This window comes from Vanellus vanellus (genome assembly GCF_965231255.1).
Source record: "Vanellus vanellus genome assembly, chromosome: 15".
Lineage (NCBI taxonomy): Eukaryota > Metazoa > Chordata > Aves > Charadriiformes > Charadriidae > Vanellus > Vanellus vanellus.
Genome location: NC_138920.1, coordinates 2,645,356 through 2,664,909, shown reverse-complemented (window position 1 = coordinate 2,664,909; position 19,554 = coordinate 2,645,356). Strand labels below are relative to the sequence as shown.

The 19,554-nt window shown below is 56.5% G+C and overlaps 1 protein-coding gene across 5 annotated transcripts in view; it reads right to left on the bottom strand.

Annotated features, from left to right (window-relative positions):
• DLGAP4 (DLG associated protein 4) overlaps positions 1 to 19,554 on the bottom strand; it is a gene marked incomplete at its 5' end in the record, with an annotated part of 70,339 nt that overhangs the window by 34,872 nt on the left and 15,913 nt on the right. For 4 of the 5 annotated variants that reach the window (XM_082491181.1, XM_082491182.1, XM_082491180.1 and 1 more), the window contains one exon: positions 19,117 to 19,363. In XM_082491181.1, the coding sequence (XP_082347307.1) occupies positions 19,117 to 19,363 (247 nt within the window). Of the gene's footprint in view, positions 1 to 10,136; positions 10,402 to 19,116; positions 19,364 to 19,554 lie in introns of those variants that run through there. The other variant, XM_082491184.1, reaches the window with a different exon arrangement.

The following is a 19,554-nucleotide window of genomic DNA, read 5'->3' as shown; positions in this document are numbered from 1 at the left end:
CTGAATACAAGGCTGCTTAAAACAAGCAAAGCACAAGGGAGATGTACTATTCTGCTTGCCAAGCCCCAACAGACTACAACCCAGAGCAGCCCAAACCAAACTGTGCAGGTGCAGTGCATGGGGTCCCTGCTGAGCAGCAGGGGCCAGCACCCAGCAGTACCAGAGCACCCCCATCTCACCCCAGAGCTCCAGACACACCCCCACATACAGGGGAAAATATGCATGCCCCCTCCCTAATATCAGACTAATACAAACAGAAGAGTTACAGATAATGTGCTTCTGTGACAGCTATGACAAAGCCCCTTTATCAAAAGTGACAATTGGAAAGCATTAGCTCCCTGCTTGCCAGGTCAGGCACTCAAGACCATCTTGCCTCCCATTAATCAGGAGGAGATTAGTTAATATTTGAGTCGGCTGTTACAGCTCAAGACAGAGTGTCCAATACACTGTGCCATGCTCTCAGACCCCTTACAGGAAAAGGGATGAAGCTGCAGACAAATGCATGGAAGAGACTGTACAGACCAGAACACATCTTCACACACGGTCTTTGCAGTGACAAGTCATGGCATTTTGGGAAGCGAAAAGAAAGTTCCCAGCATTTTGGCAAAGAGCAGAATTAAGCCATAAAAGAAGCCCAGTTCTCTGCTATGTTACTATCTCCACTGAGCTCATACATGAGGGCATACAAGTCAAATCCTGTTGGCTTTCATGATCTCATCGCACAGCTCTCAGCAGCCCAGCTATGCCATTATTTGCTTAAGTATTCCCACAGTGGAAACAGCCGTCTCAGAAGTGCTGGAAAGGCAAGAGACTCCAAAAAGTTCTTTAAACTGCCACCTTGGTGATACAACAGCCTTTTTTGACTGCCATCAGACCTAGAGAAGCTCAGTATACCTGTCACCCAGCCACAAGAAGCATCAAGCCCGTCAGGCTGGGACTGGAATGCAGCCTAGTGGTACTTGGCTTTGTAGCGTCACAAATGTTCACTAACAGGGCTCAAGTGAAGCAGCACAGCAATAGTTGGAGATTTTGGGCTTCCTGCCATTTATTTATTTGAGCTCAACAAGAGACACGACAACGAAGACAGTTTTGCGAAAGTGATTATATTACATCTCTTCTGCCACTGAAGCAACAGCCTTAAAATTGCAGCTGTAATTCAGGCTCATTTAAAAGCTCTGTATCTTCCCTAAAACCTATTGAGCTGCTCTGCTTTCTCCTCACAGCTATTGATTAGTGGGGTGGATGGGGTGAGGGGGAACAGTAACAACTGCCTCCCAGCCACTTTTCAGTGATGCCATAGCTTGTGACATCATGACTGTCTCCATGGCGACACAGCAACACAACTGAATCTGAACAGGAGGAGGCCAATTAGAACAAGAAAGCTCTTTTGTGGTTGGAACCATAGTAATTAACAGAAATAAGAGAAGCTGTTAAATACACCGCTCCAACAATAAAAACCGTACTTTTTGTTTGCCAGGTGAACCTAAAACCCCCAAACCATGGCTAAATATAAAAAAGCCCTTCTAGACTGAAAAACCCATGATATCATTAGCTTCCTTCCCAGCTCTAGTGAACACTCAGCACAGCCTGGATCAGGGAGATCATTTTTCCTCTTCCCTCACATCAAGTTCTTTCCATGTAGCCTTCCCACATGCTTAGGAGACTTGGCCCATCACGCTCAAGCAAAGCCTCCCAAATGCTTTTCAACTTGCTACAATTAGCATGCACATGTGCGTGGGGGGGGGGAACACACAAAAGAAACCAACCCAAGGCTGCCAATCCATAGTGACTCACACCAGCAAAGACTCCACCTTCAAGGATGAAGCACACTCAGGATTTGAAATTGATATGAACAAGATCTGGACCCTCTAGGTACCTACATTGTGTTGTTTTCAACCTTTAAATCAGTAAGAGCATACAGGAGCAATCTCTGCTAGTGTAAGTTAAATTGTTATGGTGCTGCTGGGGGCACGTTAAGCCAAATCTGACCCCCCAGCTGATCTCCACTCTCCACCCTACAGTGCATGTTAATAAGGAAGCACTCCCTGCAGAGTCCAGAGATAAGGCAACTGCTGCATTGCTCCAGAGTGCCCAGGAACGACACAACACTAGTCAGAAGGCCCCAGGGCAGAGCAGATGTTTAGAGTGTACCACAACAGGGCTTTAAGCCTTAGGCACCTCTACTTTGTCAATAGATTCAGCCCATTAAATACTAGCTACGTGCAGGAATACATTTACAGCATTTTTCTTTTCCCAAGCAAGCCTAAACGCTGCAGCAGTCCATGAATGAGCTTAGGGTATATTTTCCAAGAAGGCAACCTCGAAGGTGTAAGCCACAGCATGAAGTCAGGCCACCTGGAGGAGAGCTGCACCCAATGCAGCAGCTCAAGCACAGCGATACTGGACATGCTGATGCCTGGTGGTTAAACCTTCAAGGGTAACATTGCTTCGCAGAGCTGCAGGGAGCAGACCTATTCTGCTCCTCCCCGGCAATTCAATGGAAGAGAGGCATGTTGCTCTTGGCAGAGGAAATGGAGTACACAGGTCCCTAGTACAGGCAAGCTCATGGCATGCAGAGGCTGGGCAGTAATCGGGTTAGCAGCTGTTTTGTGACAAGGCGCACAGCTGGCTAAAATTCTAATTGAGCCAGCTTAAAAAAAATGCTGAAAAGCATCATACCATAAGAATTAGCATAAAATAGATTTAACAGGTACCCTCAACAACTGCAGTAGAAGCAGTTCTGAGTCAGTCCATCCAAATGAGAGTCTTTGTACACAGCACTTTTACTAGCTCCTACCTCTGTCTGGTCAAGTTATTTCACATACAACAGCAGGACTTGAGTTAAGGCATTATCAATGATGAGGGTTCCAGCTAAGATTCATCCAGCCATTAAAGCCAAGCTATCCTGTGGCACACTTCTGAGAAATGGGACAGTGGGACTTCCTCAAGCCGGTCCCCTGTGAGCGCAGTTGGTTCAAACAGCAGATGCACACTTTCCTGCACGCTTCCTTCTGCAGGGCAGCACCTGAACAGCTCTGGTTCTCACAAGCTAGAGTTGTACCCTTGAAAAAGGCCCATTATTGCTTTGTTCATTCCGGCCTCAGTGTTCGTGGTATGTGAACTTGTTCACCCTGAACTGCAATTGCATCCATCTGCTGTCTGAACACCTACCGTCACCCATACCCACAGCACATTTGCTAACAAAGGAAGAACTAGAGAAGAGCAGAAAACATGAACCAGGCCTTGCAGCACTAGAAAAAGACATCAGCTACAGAAGGGAAAGAAACCTGACAGAAGCAGAAATAATGACTTTGGAAATAACCAGCCTCTAAAGTTATTTTTAGAGCTGCCTCCCCCAGCACCCAAGATATTCAGAGCCCTTAAAAAAAAAAAAAAAAAAAAAATCAAAGGTAAGCGCACAAATAGCAGTGCCAGAAGAAAGCAGACAGTGCTTCAAAGTCTCCTGCTGTCACAACACCAGCAGCCTAAATGGCTGGCCCAGTTCTGTCCCTTGAATCAAGGAGGCCTCATTAGTCTGAGCTCTGCTCTGCTCCACCACAGCAAGCTCACGGGAACCTCACTAGCTCCACTGGAGCAGCGCCACACATGTGCCGGGGGAAATAACGAGCGCTGCTCTGTGCCTGGGGCCCACAGCCGGACAGCTGTCACTCTGCTGCCGGACAGGGCCCGGCACAGAGCTCTGAAGAGGGGAAAAGGCAGACAGGCCCTTTCACCCTTGCCGTTACTGACACCCAAGATGACAGCTCAGGGAGAGTTCCCTCTCGCTGCCTTCCCGGCCCAGCCGGGAGCGGAGAGGCATACACCTTGCCCTCCGCCGCAGGTGAGCGCGGCTCACTCACCGGGCCGGTGTTCCTCACACTGCCACAAGCTCCGGCCCAGGGGGGTTCGGTAACCGGGAAAAAACCAACCAAACAAAAAACCACCACCAAACAAAAACGTCCGCAGCGTGCTTGGATCAACGCTCCCCGCCGCCCGGGGGGAGGCGGCCCCGGCCCGGCCACCCCGCGGCAGGCCCAGGGCCCGCCGCCCCGCCCGGCCGCTTACCTCGCCCTACGGCCTGCTGCAAAGAGCGGCGGCCGGAAAGCGCGGGCGGCGTGAGGGGAGCGGCGCGAGCCGGGCCGGGGCCGCGGCCGTCTCTCCCCCGCCGGGCACGGCCCGCTCCGGCCCTCCGCGGCGCGAAGGGGGGGGGGGCGGGGGCGGCAGGGCCTGGCCCCCCGCCTCGCACTGCCCGGGCCGGGTCGCCCCCACCCCCGCCCCGGGCAGAGCCAGCGGTGCTGGAACCACACAGAGCATCACGGGCACCACCACCGAGTCACCCCAGAGGCTGTCGCGGGGGCGCGATAATCCGCCTCCGAGTTACGGAGTCGGGAGAAACCCGCTTGTGAGGCGGTTCAGGCAAGCGCCGGGCATCTCCCAGCCGCAGCCCACAGCTCCTGCGGGGCTGTCCTCGGCCCCCTGACCGCGCCGGGGCGGTGCGTACGCCACACGCGCTGCCTCCCTTTTTAGATCTCTTGAGCTTGCAGATTTCTTCGGTCCTGGTGGCACATTGACGTCGTGCTGCCTGAAGCACTACGGAAAGGAACGAAAGCATCGCACAGATGAACGGCCAAAAATCGGGGATGCCGCCCAGCGACCAGGCGGGTTGGGTGAAACACAGGCCTGTCACAGACGAGCAGGTCCACCGATGGCACACAGAGCTGTGTGACAGGGAACAGCATTTGCACCAGCCGCCACACAGGCAAGATGACCGAAGACAGAAATCTGGACAAGCTTTTTGTTTCCCTTCCCCCAAAGACCCGATTTCCCCCAGTCAGCCCGATTCAGTATTTGACTCCAGCAAGGAGGACTCCTGTGAGAGCAGGGCTGTAAGAGCCCGCTTTGGCAGCCTCCCCGTAGCAACCCGGAGCATTTCACAGCACTCATCTCCAGTAAGAACGTTAACAGGGCAGCGATAAAAGCTAATGTGCGGCATAATACCACTATTAGCAGCGGCAGCCTCCAGAATGCCCTAGAAGATTGCAGGGTGACAGTGAGATGCAGACATTGGAGCCTGCCGCCAAGTGCAAAGGCCAACAGCAGCAGTCCTGTGGCCAAGGCAACAGGCTGCTGGTGAGCAGATCTCCGCTTCCCAGCATCCAGGATTTCCCTGCTCTCAAGGTCTTGCTCTCAGCACACTGCAAACTTGAGGGTCACTGAAACTCAATGCTTCTGAATCAAAATAGCTGCTTTGTTCAGGACCAGGGCCCAGGAGGTGCAAGCACCGTCCCACACCCTTTTTCTTCCAAGGGATCAGAATAAGCAGCTGTTCAGGCACTGGGAAAAGTTCTCCAGCTGTATTCTACTAGCACCCATCTCCCCAAACCCACCTTCTCCCTGGAAAGTCCCAGTCCACACTGTACAAGGCTGGGCATTACACCAGCTCCGCATTGCCAGAGAGCTTGCTTTGCTCAGAGTAGCAGTGCTAAAAGGCCAGAATTCCCAGCCCAGGACTGCTGCTGGAGTGACAGGTCAGACAAGAAAGCACTGGTAGCTGTTCAATAGAGCGCACCAAAACCTGGAAGAGTTCCTGGACAGAAATGTTGTGACTCAGGACCCCATGTTTGGGCCAAACAGAGACTGAGAAAAGCCTCCGGGTTCAAAAAGGGAAGAGAAGGCTCTTCCCAACAAAACAGTTACTCAAGTGACCTTACAAGAGGCAAGGGAGACCAGCCGGACAACAGTGTCCTGGCTCACGAGCTGCCTGACACACGCTCTTTGCCACAAGAGCAGCACTGACTAACCTGGCAGCCGAGCGGGCAGTGGCACAGCTCCTGACAAGGGTCCAGGAACCCCCTTGGGGACAACTCCACAGTAGCCTTTGGGACACCTTCTCCAGCTTCAGACACAGGTAGTTGTCCTATGTATAAAGCCTAAGAGGGAGGCAATATCCATGCTTTCAATTTAATGCAGCTGTAGATAGGCCCACCCTGGGTATGAAGTTTTAGGCTTGGGGATCCCTCTTGAGCACAGCAAATGCCCCACTGGGGCTCTGTTCAGTTAGATTCTCAACCACTCCCAGAATATTAAAAAAACAAGACAAATAATTCTTAGAAGTTTGACTAATAACAAGAACTTGCAGTAAAAATTCCCTTTTATCAACTCTTAAATACCTTTCAGCTTTCATCAAATATCACCTCGCACTATGACAGCGCATCAGTAGAAAGGCATATGCAACTTCTAATCTTTTCTTTAATTCCAGCTCTGACAGACTTGCACCACAAGTAAGAATTTACCTTTGAAACATTCACCACCCAAGTTTCTTAGCCAGCTTCAAACTGGAGAGGCAACACAGTAGCTTAAGCTTTGATCTCGTAGAACTCAGTTCAGAAGAACAGATCATTGCAGTGAAACCTGGATGTCTTAATGAAGAGCGCTAAATAAGATACACAAGACTGACAGTCAACATGTCCTTGATGTAAAAACTTACGCGTCCTTACACTGTTCCCCTTTTGAGCACTGCTGTCTGATGCAGCAAGCTACAGCCTGTCTCAGGTGAGTCCCTTTTAAAGAGACTCTTCTCATTTTCTTGGTGTTGCCAGAAGAGCTGACAAACTTAACCCCCAGAGACCCTGTACAGCAGTGAGGATAACCAAGTTCCCGTGTGCGCCATCTGCTAAGACAGAGAGGCAGCAGAGGCAGGTTCCAGTACTCCCGTAGGTATGGGGCAGCCTCCTCGCATCCCAGTATGCGTATGTGCCCCTCTGTGCCTTTGGTGGCAATTTCACAGCGCAAAACCAAGGCCACCACCAAGAACTCCAAGGGGGAAGGAGGAGAGAGTCAGAACTCAGCTGTCTTCCTTCACGGTATTTAAATACTGCAAGAAAATTCAGAAAGAGGCCTGGCAGCGCATAACTCACAGCCCTTCCCTCTACAGAAATCAAACAGAGTCTCCTGGGGAATTATTACTTCCCCCCGGACTGCTTGTCACCTGTCCTCGATAGCAGACTAGCAGCCCAGACTGCGGTATGCAGACACTGGTACTGCCATGCCTTATGTTGCCCATAAAATTAGAGATCAGAATCACAGGGGCAGATGTATCTGAGCAGTTACCTCACTGTTTTCGGTGATTTCAGTGTTTACTTTTGAAATGGGAGAAGATTTACAAGCCAGAGCAGTGAAGCACAGAGCTAAGGCCCAGGGCAGGGCTTCAGCCCCGGGGGCTGTCGTTCCCCTTTCCCACTCCAGGGGACAGAAGGCTGACTTAGCGTACCCATCTGCACCAAAGGCCTAGCGACTCATTAATTTTGCAAGACAAATCGAAGTGGACAGAATTCCCACTCTCCTCATTAACCAGCCCATCTGCAAATAGTTTAACTTCCACTTGTTTAAAGGCAGCTTATGTCAAACAGCCTGGTGTCATTCTGTCCCCTGCTTCTGCCTCTCTCTGGGTGGCAGGCTGGCACGGAGACCAGGAAAGGAGGGAAGGATAAACTCATTCATTCATGAGTTCTTCCAGAGGGACCCAAGCTCAACGTTCTCATCCCCAAGCCCCAACTACAGCCTTCACAGAACTTTATCCCACAGCCTGAACTCTAATCACCTTTCAAAGCAAACAGCAATCATACTTAGTATTTCTCCCCTCCCTTTTTAAATCTGCTTGGATAGGAAACGCACTGACAACTTTTCACTGCAGAAATTAGAGTGGATTTTTCTTGAACAAGGCCACCCGCCTGCACAGCCTTAATCCTTCCAGCTCACATATGTTACTGTAACTTGCACCGCACTGCATCCAATTATGCCTCCTCAATTCATTACAGAATATTTGAGGCTGTTGCACAGGTTACACAGAGCAAAAGTATCAGCTGAGGAGACCAAAACATGCTTTGCTGCAGCACAGCTTTGCAGCCTTACTCCTGCAGACAGGCGCATAGTGCACAATTAGGAAAATTAAGTGTCACAGAGTGACTTTTACAGGGTCCAGTGAATAGTTCACTCCAAACTATTTGAGACTGGACTCAAACAACGGGAAAATCTATACAGGAGACAAGAACTGACATACGGTTATTTGTAAGTGCCTGGCAGTTATTAGTTATCCATTAAAAGCTTTTTAAATTATATTGCTCTGGCAGCACGCACAGCTAAGGATGAGCTCACGGGACAGCAGGTCTCCCATGCATTACACATGAGGCTGGAGCAGCAGATGAATAACCTTGAGCTAAGTAGTCAGAAGCGTCCACAAATCTAAACTGCATGCACAGATTAAGCAACCGAGTGTCCAACTACTGACTCACGCACAGCTGTGAAGGGAAATGCAAGCTCTTCCCAGCAGCTGACCACGTCTGCCCCGTCAGCTAGAGGGCTGGGACACCAGCTACGGCCGATCAAGTTCCACAAAGGTACCTGTTGGCCTCGCAGTGCTCCGTGGTTTACCAGACCCCATCGTCTTCTCAGTGTTGTCCAGACAGTCAATCCACATATAACAGAAATCAAGTTCTTCCGTTATCACCTTCGCTAACAAGGATCTGACAGGGGGTCCACAGGGTTTTCTTGTCCTTTCAAAACTGACACACTGCACGGTGGTTACACCCCAGCACTTCGAGGGCCAACGCACAGATCCCGGGGCCCTCAGTTACACCAAGAACTCTCACAATGCCAATACAGAAGTACCAAGCTACAGATGCAAAAATAGCGGTTTAGCACTTGCACTTTAAAGATGAGCTTTTAGGTTTTCCATGACCGCAACACGTCAGACAAATCCTGTAGATTTCTCTGAACACCGGGGTACCACCGCGGAGTATGCACATGTGAGTGATCTCAATCTGAAAGACGAGCCGGCCAGATTTGCTCACCGGTCAGGCTTGCTTTTCTCCACACCTTCAAGAACGTGTAACTTCATAGCACCAAATTCCTGTTGGAGGAGCGATTACCAGCTAAGTAATTTGGACCCTCTGGAGTCAAGTCTGCCAACTCGGGTAAGTTGGCAATCTGGCTTGTTATCATCCCACATGATTGGAATTTATTTTAGGATCTGATGCCACATGCTGTGGGGTTGGGTTTTTTTTTTTCCCCCCTTTTTCTTTTCTTCTTTTCCTCCCCCAAATGGTAACTTACAGCCTGTGAGTTAGAGATCCTCATTCCATTCCTGTCTCAAACAGGAGCTGTCCCTGCACAACCTGGGGTCAGAATTGCAGAATAAGCAATATTAGTCCTATCAACAGCATCCTGGAAATAATCCTCCTTTTTGAACCGCTGAATGAAGAGGGAATCAAAATTAAGGGCTACATTTACTTCCTGCTCCAAACCAACCGTAACACCGCCAACCCTCCGAGACGGCACACTGACACCTGACCTACACCTGCAGCCGAATTTAGGGGTGTTCAGCCTAAACCCTCGGGCAGTACAGCCCATCGCTGCGGTGCCACACCAGTTAGCCTCAACCAGGACCTGTTCTCCCAGGCTAAAAAAGAGACTTTTTCAAGGCCCGCTCCGGCCAAGGGGCTGCCAGCTCGCCGCCCTGCGAAATGTCAGCTTTCAGCAGCGACAGGCGCTGAAGCTTCAGCGTTTGTGCCTCACCCAGACAATGCCCTTTTCTTCTCGAAGGGGGAGGAAGAATCCGAACACCACCTTAAAAAATAAAAAGGGTCAGCGTCCCCTGGGGGAGAACACAGCGAGCGAAGCGCGATTTCATTGCCTCCGGCGCCTCGGGACTCCTTACGGGCCTTAAGCACCGGCCTGACCCGCCACCACCCCCGGAGGGACAGGGACAGCGGGGCTCAGCGCTGCCGGGAGGGGGCGGGGGGGGGGACACACACGGTCTCCCCTCCAGCCCGCTCGGGGTCAGCGCTCCCCTCCGCCACCTCCCCCCGGGGGGGACGCAGACCCCCACGCAGCGAAGGCGGCATGCGTGGGAGGATGGGGCAGCCTCCCTCCCTCCCCCCGCCACCCACGGAGGACCGAGACACGCGTGGGAAGCGGAAGCGCCACCTGCGATCCCCGGCGGGGCGGCGGGCCCGGCTAAGCGGCGGCAGCAGCAGGCAGGAGGCAGGCAGGGCGCGGCACCCCCCCGCCGCGGAGCCATGCAGGGCCCGGCCCGGCTCCCCGCCCGCCCGCCCGCCGCGCCCCGGGCGGTCACTCACATTGCTTGAGGAGCTCCAGACACAAAGCCATGGGAGACACAAAGGAGGGGCGGAGGGGACCGGAGAGACGGAGGAGGGGGGGAACGAGGAGGGAGGGAGGGGGAAGCCGCGGGGCGGGGGCGCTGGGCCCGGGTCCCGCGGAGGGGAGAAGGAAGAGAAGGAGGAGGACGGGCCGCGGGTTGCGGCCGCGCCGGTTGCTCCTGCGGCCGCGGGCGGGAGGAAGGAGGAGACGCGCGGAGGCCGCCGCCGCACTCACCGCGCCCGCCCGCCGCTCCGGCTGCGCGCCGCGGGCGGGGCCGCGCCTTAAACCCCCGCCCCGCCCCTCACGTCACCGCCCCGCCCCGCCCCGCGCAGGCGCGGCTCCGCCCCCCCCGCGGGCTCTCCCACGGGCGGGGCGCGGTCACGCGTGTCCCTCCCGCTCGGCGCTCCCGGCGCCCCGCTCGCTCAGCGGGGACACGGCCACCGGGCGCGTCTCGAGGGGTAACCGGGACCCCCCCCCCCCCGCAGGAGCGGAGAGGGGGACACGGGGATGGTGTGGCGGCCCCGTGCGCGGCAGGAGCGGGGGAGCCCAACGCTGCTGAACAAAGCGAGCGCCTCTCCCACCCCCACGCGGGAGCTTTGTCTCCTTGTCACGGCCGCGGCTGCCACGGTGACATTTTCCCCCGGCACACGCCCCCACGCAAAAGGGGGTTTGGCTGACAGATCTCCCCTCCCCGTCGTCCCACCCCCCCGCGCTCCCACCCCCCTGTCACCCAGCGCCCCGGTACCCCGAGGGGGCGGTGGGTGCGGGTGCTGCGGGTGATGTTCCCGCGGGGCCCCATCCCACCTGCCTGCCGCAGGGTTGCCACAGGCAGAGCGCGGTGTTAGCGGCACAGAAGTCTTCAGCGTGGAGACAAATAAGTGGAAAAGAAAACAGGGGGAAAGTGGATCTTTCCCTGGACTGGTGTTTGCCACTGGTCACAGGTTTGCCAGCCGAGCTCCATCCTGACAGGCACGGGGGGAGGGAGCTGAGCCTCACTTCACCAGGTGCTGTTGCTCTGCTCGCTGCCTGCGTTTTGTGCCTCCCTGTGAGGCCACCCGAGCAGGAACGATGGAGGAAGGAGGTGCGGAGAGGAGCAAGGTTGGCAGGGAGAGCCTGCCTGGGCAGAGCCACACTGGGTTTGGTACCCGTGATGGAGCAGCATTCAGCTTCCATCCTTCCGATCCCGCCTTGAGACATGTGGAGCGGAGACCTCTGTGAGGCCAGTGCCGCGCGGGGTGGCACGCTGACACCAGGCAGGGACAGCGGGTGCCCGCAAGCCCAGCGTGGCATGGACGCTGCCTTGGGGTGCTGCCCGCAGAGTGCTCGGCCTCGGGCAGGGCTTGTGGCTTTGCCGGCAGTGGCGTTGCCGCGTGGCTCCCGCCAGGAGCACATGTGCCACCCTGACTCCTTGCTGTTACCATCAGTCCTTGGGTGCTCTGATTTATTTATGACTCGCTGGGTTCACAGTGCTCAGCAGAGAAGGGCTGGTCTGCAGCAAGGAGAGATCAAAGCGCCTTGGGGAAACGCCGCGCTTGGCTCACGCGATACCGGCTCCGGCAGGCAGGGCTGAGCCACCGCCGCCCTTGGCGTGCAGCGATGGAGTCGCTGGGGATGTGCTGCCGCTGCTCTCGGAAACAGAGCAGCAAAGTGGGGCCGAAGGAGGATCTCACCAGAGCATCAGCCCTGACATTTGGGACCTGCAGCCCAGCGCCTCTCCCCTCCGCTGCCTACCAAGGAAAACAAGAAAACTTGTTTTCAGTTCAACTGCTTTCATGCTTGGGAGTGGTGAGCAGCTCCGGACTGAGAGCTCCTCATCCACACTGAGCGTGGCTCTGCGAAGCTCTGAGCCGATCTCTTCCTGAATCCTCAGCAATACCCACGTCATAGCTCAGGAGAAGGAAAAAGTAACGGAAAAGCAGGAAGGAGAGGAAAAGCAACCCAGAACAAGAGAAACACGCACAAAGAAATCCTCATTTGCCTGCACTGTCTAAAATCCTGCAAATGCTCAGGCCTGGGTGCATGGCCGTACTAAACTGCATCCAGCCCCGCTGACCGGGCAGGTGTGTGTGTCTTAGCTAAGACCATCATCACCAGTCGCTGCTGGGCTGCTCCAGCGACGGCATGAGCCCCATGGCCACAGAGGGAGATGCAGAGAGGCGCTGAGCCCCGCCGACAGCAGGGACACAAAGTGGCATCTGTGATTGCCTGGTGCCAGGGCAGCTCTGTGCTCACTCCGCTCACACGGATGGCAGCCGGGTCAGCGTGCCGGGATGCTACCAGGCCCCTCAGCCGAAGAAGAGACCTTAGGTGTCACATTGCTCTCCAACCAGCGCAGCCTCGTGGGCAGAGCACTGCACCGTGCATGGGCTCCCTGCTGCTGCTCTCCCAGAGGCTCTGAGCATGCTGAGGCACCCCTTGGTGCTTCGCTTTCTCCTTCTCTCCCACGAGGACAGCGCTGCTGTCTCTCTTTCCTACCACCAAGGCTGCCATCAAAGCAAGCAACAAGAAGGACTTGGCTTTCTGACTGTATTACCGAAGGAAAATGCTGGCAGCTGCCTTCCTTTCTACTCCTTTGTAGATGGCCCCTGCTGGGGGAAGGCAGGCTTGGCCAGGACCTTGGAGCCGTGCTCACTTCCCAGTATTTAGTCTATGGGCAGCCGCTTCCACCTCCCCTGCGTCTGCTTGTGTCCGGCACAGCATCACGTGTGGGCTGCAGCTCCCCCCCTCCCCGGGGATCTGGGCAAGTGATGTTTCTGTGGGCTCAGACCCACCGCAGCCCTTCCTGGGGGCCAGAGAGCCACGGGCACGCGGCAAGCGGCAGAAGAAGAGCTGGCTGCACTGGGTGCTGCCTGCAGTAGAGCTGAAACCTGGCAGGAAAGAGCCCCAAGCGCAGCTTGGCTGAGGCAGGAGGATAGGGGTGCTTTGGGTTTGGTGGGGGAGTTGGAGAGCGGGGTCGTAGCCACGGTACAGGCTTCCCGCGGGAAGGGGAGCGGTGTCTGGGCACAGGGCTTGGGAGTGGGGTTTCCATAATAACAAGGAAAAAATTAGAAGTGAAAAACGAACAGGTAAGCGTGGAAAGAAACAGTTGTCATAAATTTCTTTGTGTCCTACAGACACATGAATAGGTCACGGCATGATTATAGGTACCCTTTTTTTTCCCCTTACAAACACTGATGGAGCATGCAACAGAAATCTTTCCCTGGCGCGCGCGCGCGCACACACACACACACACACAGTCTCTCTCTCTCTCTAATCCCTTTCCTGCTGGTATGTCAGAGAAAGCTATTTCTGGAACGTGAAATCTAGGTCAAAAAGAAGGAGAAAATCTGAAGGGAATGATAACAGTCTCTCTCCTCAAAGGCCGTACGGGGTCAGCTCTGGCTGATACGATTAGCAAAGGGGCCGCGGTGGTGTTTTACTCCTCAGCCGTGGCCGCTCACGCAGGGGCTAAACAATATGTCCTGGCTTGGTTTGGTTTTTCCTTTGACTTCACACCATGGCTTTTTCCCCACAGAGAAGAGAAGGCCATGACAGCCGAGAGAGGAGGGGAGCAGAACTTGCCTTCCTACCCAGACACCAGGTAATCACTGCGCACAGAGGAGGAGGAAGAGGAGAAGGAGGAGGAGGAGGAAGGATGTCTGTACCCATCCCTCACAAGCCAGCGCTACGTGATGTTCTCAGAAGCCGTGGAAACTCATCCCACAGTGAGCCAGCCCTTGGGGATTTGGTCAGCACGATGCTGCTTTGTGCGGTGACACGGCACGGAGGTGTGCGGGCACTTTGTCTTTCCTCCGCTAAGCACAACTGTGCTCCCCCTGTGAGCGCGTCAGCACCGGGGCACTGGGATCTGCCTTCTCCCAGGGCACTGGTTCCCAGCATGGCAATGGTCCTGGGAGCCATGTCTCTAATTTAGTGGTGAAAAGAAAAAAAGGCAATACAAAGAAGACAGAAAGCAGGCTGGAGGCAGAAGGGTGGCTATTCTGTCATGACTTTGGGGAGCATCGCTCCCAGGTGGTGCTCTCATGCCCAGCCCGGGCTTGGCAAAGCTCTGGCATATGGATGGGCACAAGGTGTGCGCAGCCCTGGCAGTTGTTTATGGGAGCGCTGGCGGCTCTCAAGGACGAGCCTCATGCCTGGCTCTGCTTGGGGTCAAGGTTGGGCTGGCCTGAAGGGCTAGACTTTCTCCAGCTCCTTCTGCTGCGGGTGCTGGGGTTCCCGTGCTGGGCTGGGGGCCTGCAGCCAGGGCTGCCATCACGGCGTCAGCAGAAAGGGAGAACTGGAGGGTCGCTGCCCTCCAGAACTCACACCCTCAGGGACATCTTAACCATGGGTAAGACAACCCGGTCCTGGGGGAGGCAGAGCTGGATTCCCTGGCCTCCCTGGAAGAGATTTGGGCACGGGATAAGGAATCGGGCACCTGGGCTTTCTGGGGACAGGGTGCTGAATGCCAGAGCAGGATGCTCTGAGCAAAGGGGGACGTTACCAGACGGCACAAGGAGAACTGGGAAGAGCTCCAGCAGGAACCGGCTTGGTGTGAGCTTTCCCTGCTGTCGCCGGTGCGTTGGGCGGAGGGATTCTCACCTCCTTTTGCTGTGCTTTGCTCACCTCTGCTTTCCCATTTCCCTTGGACATCAAATACTCGGCTCTGTATCGCAAGCAGTTTATTAAGCAAGGAATTCCCAGGGCTGCCTCTAATAAGGAGGAGCTGGGGCTGGGGAGCCCTTTGTAATGCTGGGGAGCCGGCGTGGCTGTGGCTGCCGGCTGAACGCCTGGCAATTAGATGAATATTAGATGAATAGGTTTCACTGGGGCTTTCGAGTCTCCGGCTTCAAGGCACAAAGCTTTGTTTAAGGCTGATCAAGGGCAGCTCATCATCTGTCTCGCTGGCTGTCAAATGGGAGCTAATTGCCTGGTAATGTGACATAGGGGTTTGTGGGAGGAACTGGCTTGTCGGAGGTGTGACAGCTGTCAGGGCTCTCCCACCCGGCCGTGCTCCCCACACAGACCCCGAGACTGGCAGCCCTCGGTGAAATGGAGCTCGCTGCACCTCCTCGTGCCCTCTCTGCTGGTGGCTGAACCCCTTTCCTCTACGATTTAGCCCCCATGCTGGCCTCAAAGAATGAGAAACCTGTGTCAGCCACGGCATTGCTGCTGCTGGTGCCCCTTTAGGATGTGTTCCTACAGAGAAGAAACATAATGCCCCTCTCAGGGACCGGGTACGTGATGGGCACAGTTCCTCTGGGCTGGTGCACGGGTGCTGGAGCAGGAGGGTGTCCATGGGAGGGGAACGGGTGAGGGCTCTCAGTTGTTTCACCCCAGAGCCCTGTGCGGATCAGGGGCCGTGAGCGACCATTAGACTTGCAAATGGTGGTGCACTCACTTCCCTCTTGGTCCAGACTGACGCTGTGAAGCTGAGAGGTACCAATCTGCTGCTTGGGAGGCCCCTCTCATACACCACCAACCAATTAAAGCCTCAGGGACGCACATTTGCATGGGCAACTGAGCCCGGGTGGCTGATTAAAGGTGTGACTGCCATCCAGATACACCTCCTGCCTTCCCCATCATGCGCACGCACGAACACAGATGCTCCTCTCCGCTCCCCACCCCCTCCATCAAGAACGTTTCCCTCCCCAAGCCCCAGCAGCCGAGGCAAAGCGCCGGAGGATGTTCTGGAAATCAGCACATCTCTGCTGGATCACGTCAGAGAGAGGTGGCAACCAGACATTTTGAAAGTCCCCTTTGTGCTACGCCTGCTGTTGCTTCCCAGCGTTAGCCTGGATTTGCCGCAGCGCTGAGCTCCGCTTTGGCTGTACTGGCAGCGAGGAGCAGGGGTGGGCTTGTGGGGGGAGTGGGGTGAGCCGGGGTGGGAAGAGCGTGGGACAGAAGCGGGGCAGAGAGGGTGGTAGGAAGGAAGGACAGGGCTGAGCAAGCACCTCCCAGGGGATCTCCTCCAGTCCCTGCCTCATCCTGTGGACTCTGACTGTGATCCTCCTGGAGCGCAGACCACTGACGGGGAGACATGAGGGCACGGGCACGTCTCTGGGTGGGAAAGCCTCGGGCAAAGCTGCTCCACCTCCCCCTGTACCTGCTGCTGGGCTCTGACCCGGCTCCCACCAACAGCCCATGGCAGATACGCTGAGGCTGCTCTGAACCCCCCATAGCTCTGTGGTTCGGTGCCAGAGCTCATGCCAAGAGCGGTGCTGCCCCACTGGACCTGACCCTGGCATCTCCGTGGGTGACAGGGCATGTACCGTACAGCCCTGGTGAGATGCCAGACTGCTCCCGCCTGCTCTGGTATCTGCCCGGTATGATGTCCAGGCACTGTCACATCCGGGAGCACTAAGGCATCACTTTCTAACCAGTTCCCAAAACTGTTCCCAGGATGGGACCCCTCAGCTCCCTGGACCCCGCGTGGACTGGAGCAGTGGGGCTGGCCAGGAGCCGAGGACACAAGGCTGCCTTGAAGAAAATGATGCAGAATTGATGCGGATCAAGTGACTCCAAGCATCATGGAAAGGTAACAGGTTTCTCCTCTGGCTAGAGCCTGCCAGCTTCCCTGAGCATCTCTCCGGAGCTTGCTCCCACCCCACGGCACCCCGGGGGGGGGGGCCTGAAATGCTGCAGTGAGAGCAGAGCTGCTCCTCACACTGCAGCTTCATGCGGCTGAACCCCTCAGCTCCGCTCAGGCCTTCAGGAGCCATTTGCAGAAGCCGCATCTCCAGAGCAATGCTCCTCCCTGCCGCCCACAGCCCTCGCACGTGTCTTCCAGGAGAGGCAGGGACCACTGGGGACTGTAGGCGCTGCTGCGGATCCTGCTTTGGTAAAGGCAGCCCCAGGTGGAGCCTGCCTGCACCCAACGTGTCCCCGGGCCGGGGCAGTGCTGGTCTCTGTGGTGGGGAGCCAGCATCAGCTCATTTTTGGATGAGACAGAAAAACATCCCTTGTGTCTCTTTCCCTCTGGGCTTTCTGAGGTCTGACCAGCCTTCGTCGCCGTTCCTTGCTGTCTTGAGCCGGTGCCCTCAGCATCCTGGCAAAATTACCTCCTGGGGCAAAGCCCTCGCCTTCCCTGCTTCCCACCCGGGGGCCGAATGTGTGGGGCATTCACGGGAGCCTCTCCGGCAGCACTATAGGTGGGCACGGCGGTCCTGCCCGGGAGCGCGGGCAGCCCCGACTCAACCCAGAGGTGCTGAGTGCTCCGACCATTGTTGAAGGGAGGGCTTGGCACACAGGAGAGCCACCTCCGGCCGGACGTTTGGTGAAGAGACCCGCTCTGCTGCGATGCTGGGAGCTGCCTCCTGGGAGAGACGGCCCAACTGGTGAAAAACACCAGCCAAATGGGGCTGCCTGCAGCCTCACCCCCGCTCCGGGGCATGGAGTCAATCCTGACTAACATCGGAGGGAGAGGCCAGGCTCTTGCCCAGTACAGTAATTACTAATCAAAAGAGAAGGGTCTGGAATGAATAATGCCCGCACGCAGCGCCAGGCGCGGTGTCTGGAGCTGGGTATAACGCTGCCGATGGCTCAGTGCAGCGAGGCCGCAGGGTGCTGGGCTCCAGGACTCGGGAAGGTGCGTCAGTGCCTTGAAACTCAGAGCAAGTCCTGTTTTTACCCCACACCAGGGGTGTTGGGGTCTCTGGTCTATGTACACCTGATGGAGAGGGGCGAATAGGCACCTACGTGGCTGCTGCAATTCTGTCTGTGGGAGAGAAAGCGGTTGGAGCCAGTCCAGCCAAAGGATGAACTCCCAGCATCTCCCCGTCAGATTTTGGAAAGACCTGTCTCTAGGCGGCTGCCCGAGGGCTGGGTGCACCAGGGCGATGCTGTCTGCCCATTACCTCTTCTGCCCTGCCTGCAGGGGACGGGACCGGGGTGCGAGCGCCGTGAGCCCAACACACAGCACCGCTCCGCCTCTGCACGGAGCTGGGCTGGTGCCGGGATGGCGCAGGAGCCCCACGTTCGGCACGCCTCTGCCTGGGCTGCGCTGCTCAGGTCTGGGCTGGCCGGGGTTCTGCCCTCACTGGCCACGGCTCAGGGACAGACCTGCCTGTGACTCTGCTGGGCAAAATCACAAACCCTGTGGATCTGGAGGGGCACAAATTTGTGCCATTCGCATTTTCCTGATGATCCGATCCCCCAGACCTGTTGCTGGGAGTCCTGCCCTGGGCGGGAACCGCCAAAGAAGTTCATGGTGAACCCCAAAGCCTCATCACACCTCCATCACTGAGAGACGGGGACAGATGCCTTCTGCCCTCCCTCCTCCTGTCAGCCCCAATTCCTGCCTCTGGCCGAAGGGGTGCAGCCGTCAGGATACGTTCTGACCCTGGGGAAGCCGGTGCAGAATCCTTGTTGGCCTTTTTTCTTGTTGGGCGTTTCAGAGAGAGGTCAAACCTGTCAACTGTAGGCTGGATTGGGGTGATAAGAGACGCGTAGTGCAGAGGAGGAGGAGGAAGATGGAAGCTATTGATAGTGTAGGGCAGCAGGGCTGTTTGCCTGTGCTGCAGGTCCCCACTGCTCCCGCAGCCCCGCAGGGCTCCAGGCAGAGAGGGCAGCCAGTGCTCCCAGGCAAGGTGAGCGTCCCGCGGGGTGCTCCCAGCTGCAACACTCAGCCTTGGGTTTGGCTTGACTGAGTGAAGACTTTGACCTCTCCCAGACCTCCACAGGTCACATCAGCCGTGCCGGCCAAATCCCAGCAACCAGAGTCTGTCTGCCATTCCAGTGCCTGCAGGTGGAGATCCAGCCCCAGCCATCCTAGCCGCACGCCCGGCTGCTCCACCACAGAGCAAGCCTCCAGAAGCCCACAGAAGTCTTGGATAACCATGGCTGGATGTACAGGTATCTAAGCTGAGCACCTCGTGTGCTCGACACCTCCCGGGCGGTCGGCGGCAGCAGTATCCCCCATCCCCACTGGCCTCGCACCCCTTCCCCTCCACCTCCCCACCGCACACCGCCGGCACTCACTGCTGTTGGTGGGTAAGGTCCTGCTGCCGCTGAGGCTGCCCGTCGGCGGAGGGGAGATGGAGCGGACGGAGCCCGTGTCCTCCTCCTGAGAGCAGCCCGCCTGGATGGCTCGGAGGTAGCTGTGGCTCCGCGAGCGGAAGTAGCTGGGCAGAGGCAGGTCCAGCACCTCCGCGGCCGCCGACTCGGCCTCGCTGTAGGTAGAGTCGCAGACCGCCTCGTACTGCTCCCCCAGCTCCGGCTCTGGTGCCTGCACGGGAAGAGGGGCAGAGCTAGTCACCCCCTGCCTGCTGGCAGCCCGTCCCCGTCCCCTCCTGCCCCTCTCCCTGCAGCCGCCCTGCTGCCACTCCTGCGTGGTCCCGCTTACGGTAGACGAGACCGGGTCAGAGCTGGTGGGGTGCAGGATGCCCGGACTCTCTGCTGAGAGAGGGGGAAGAGGGG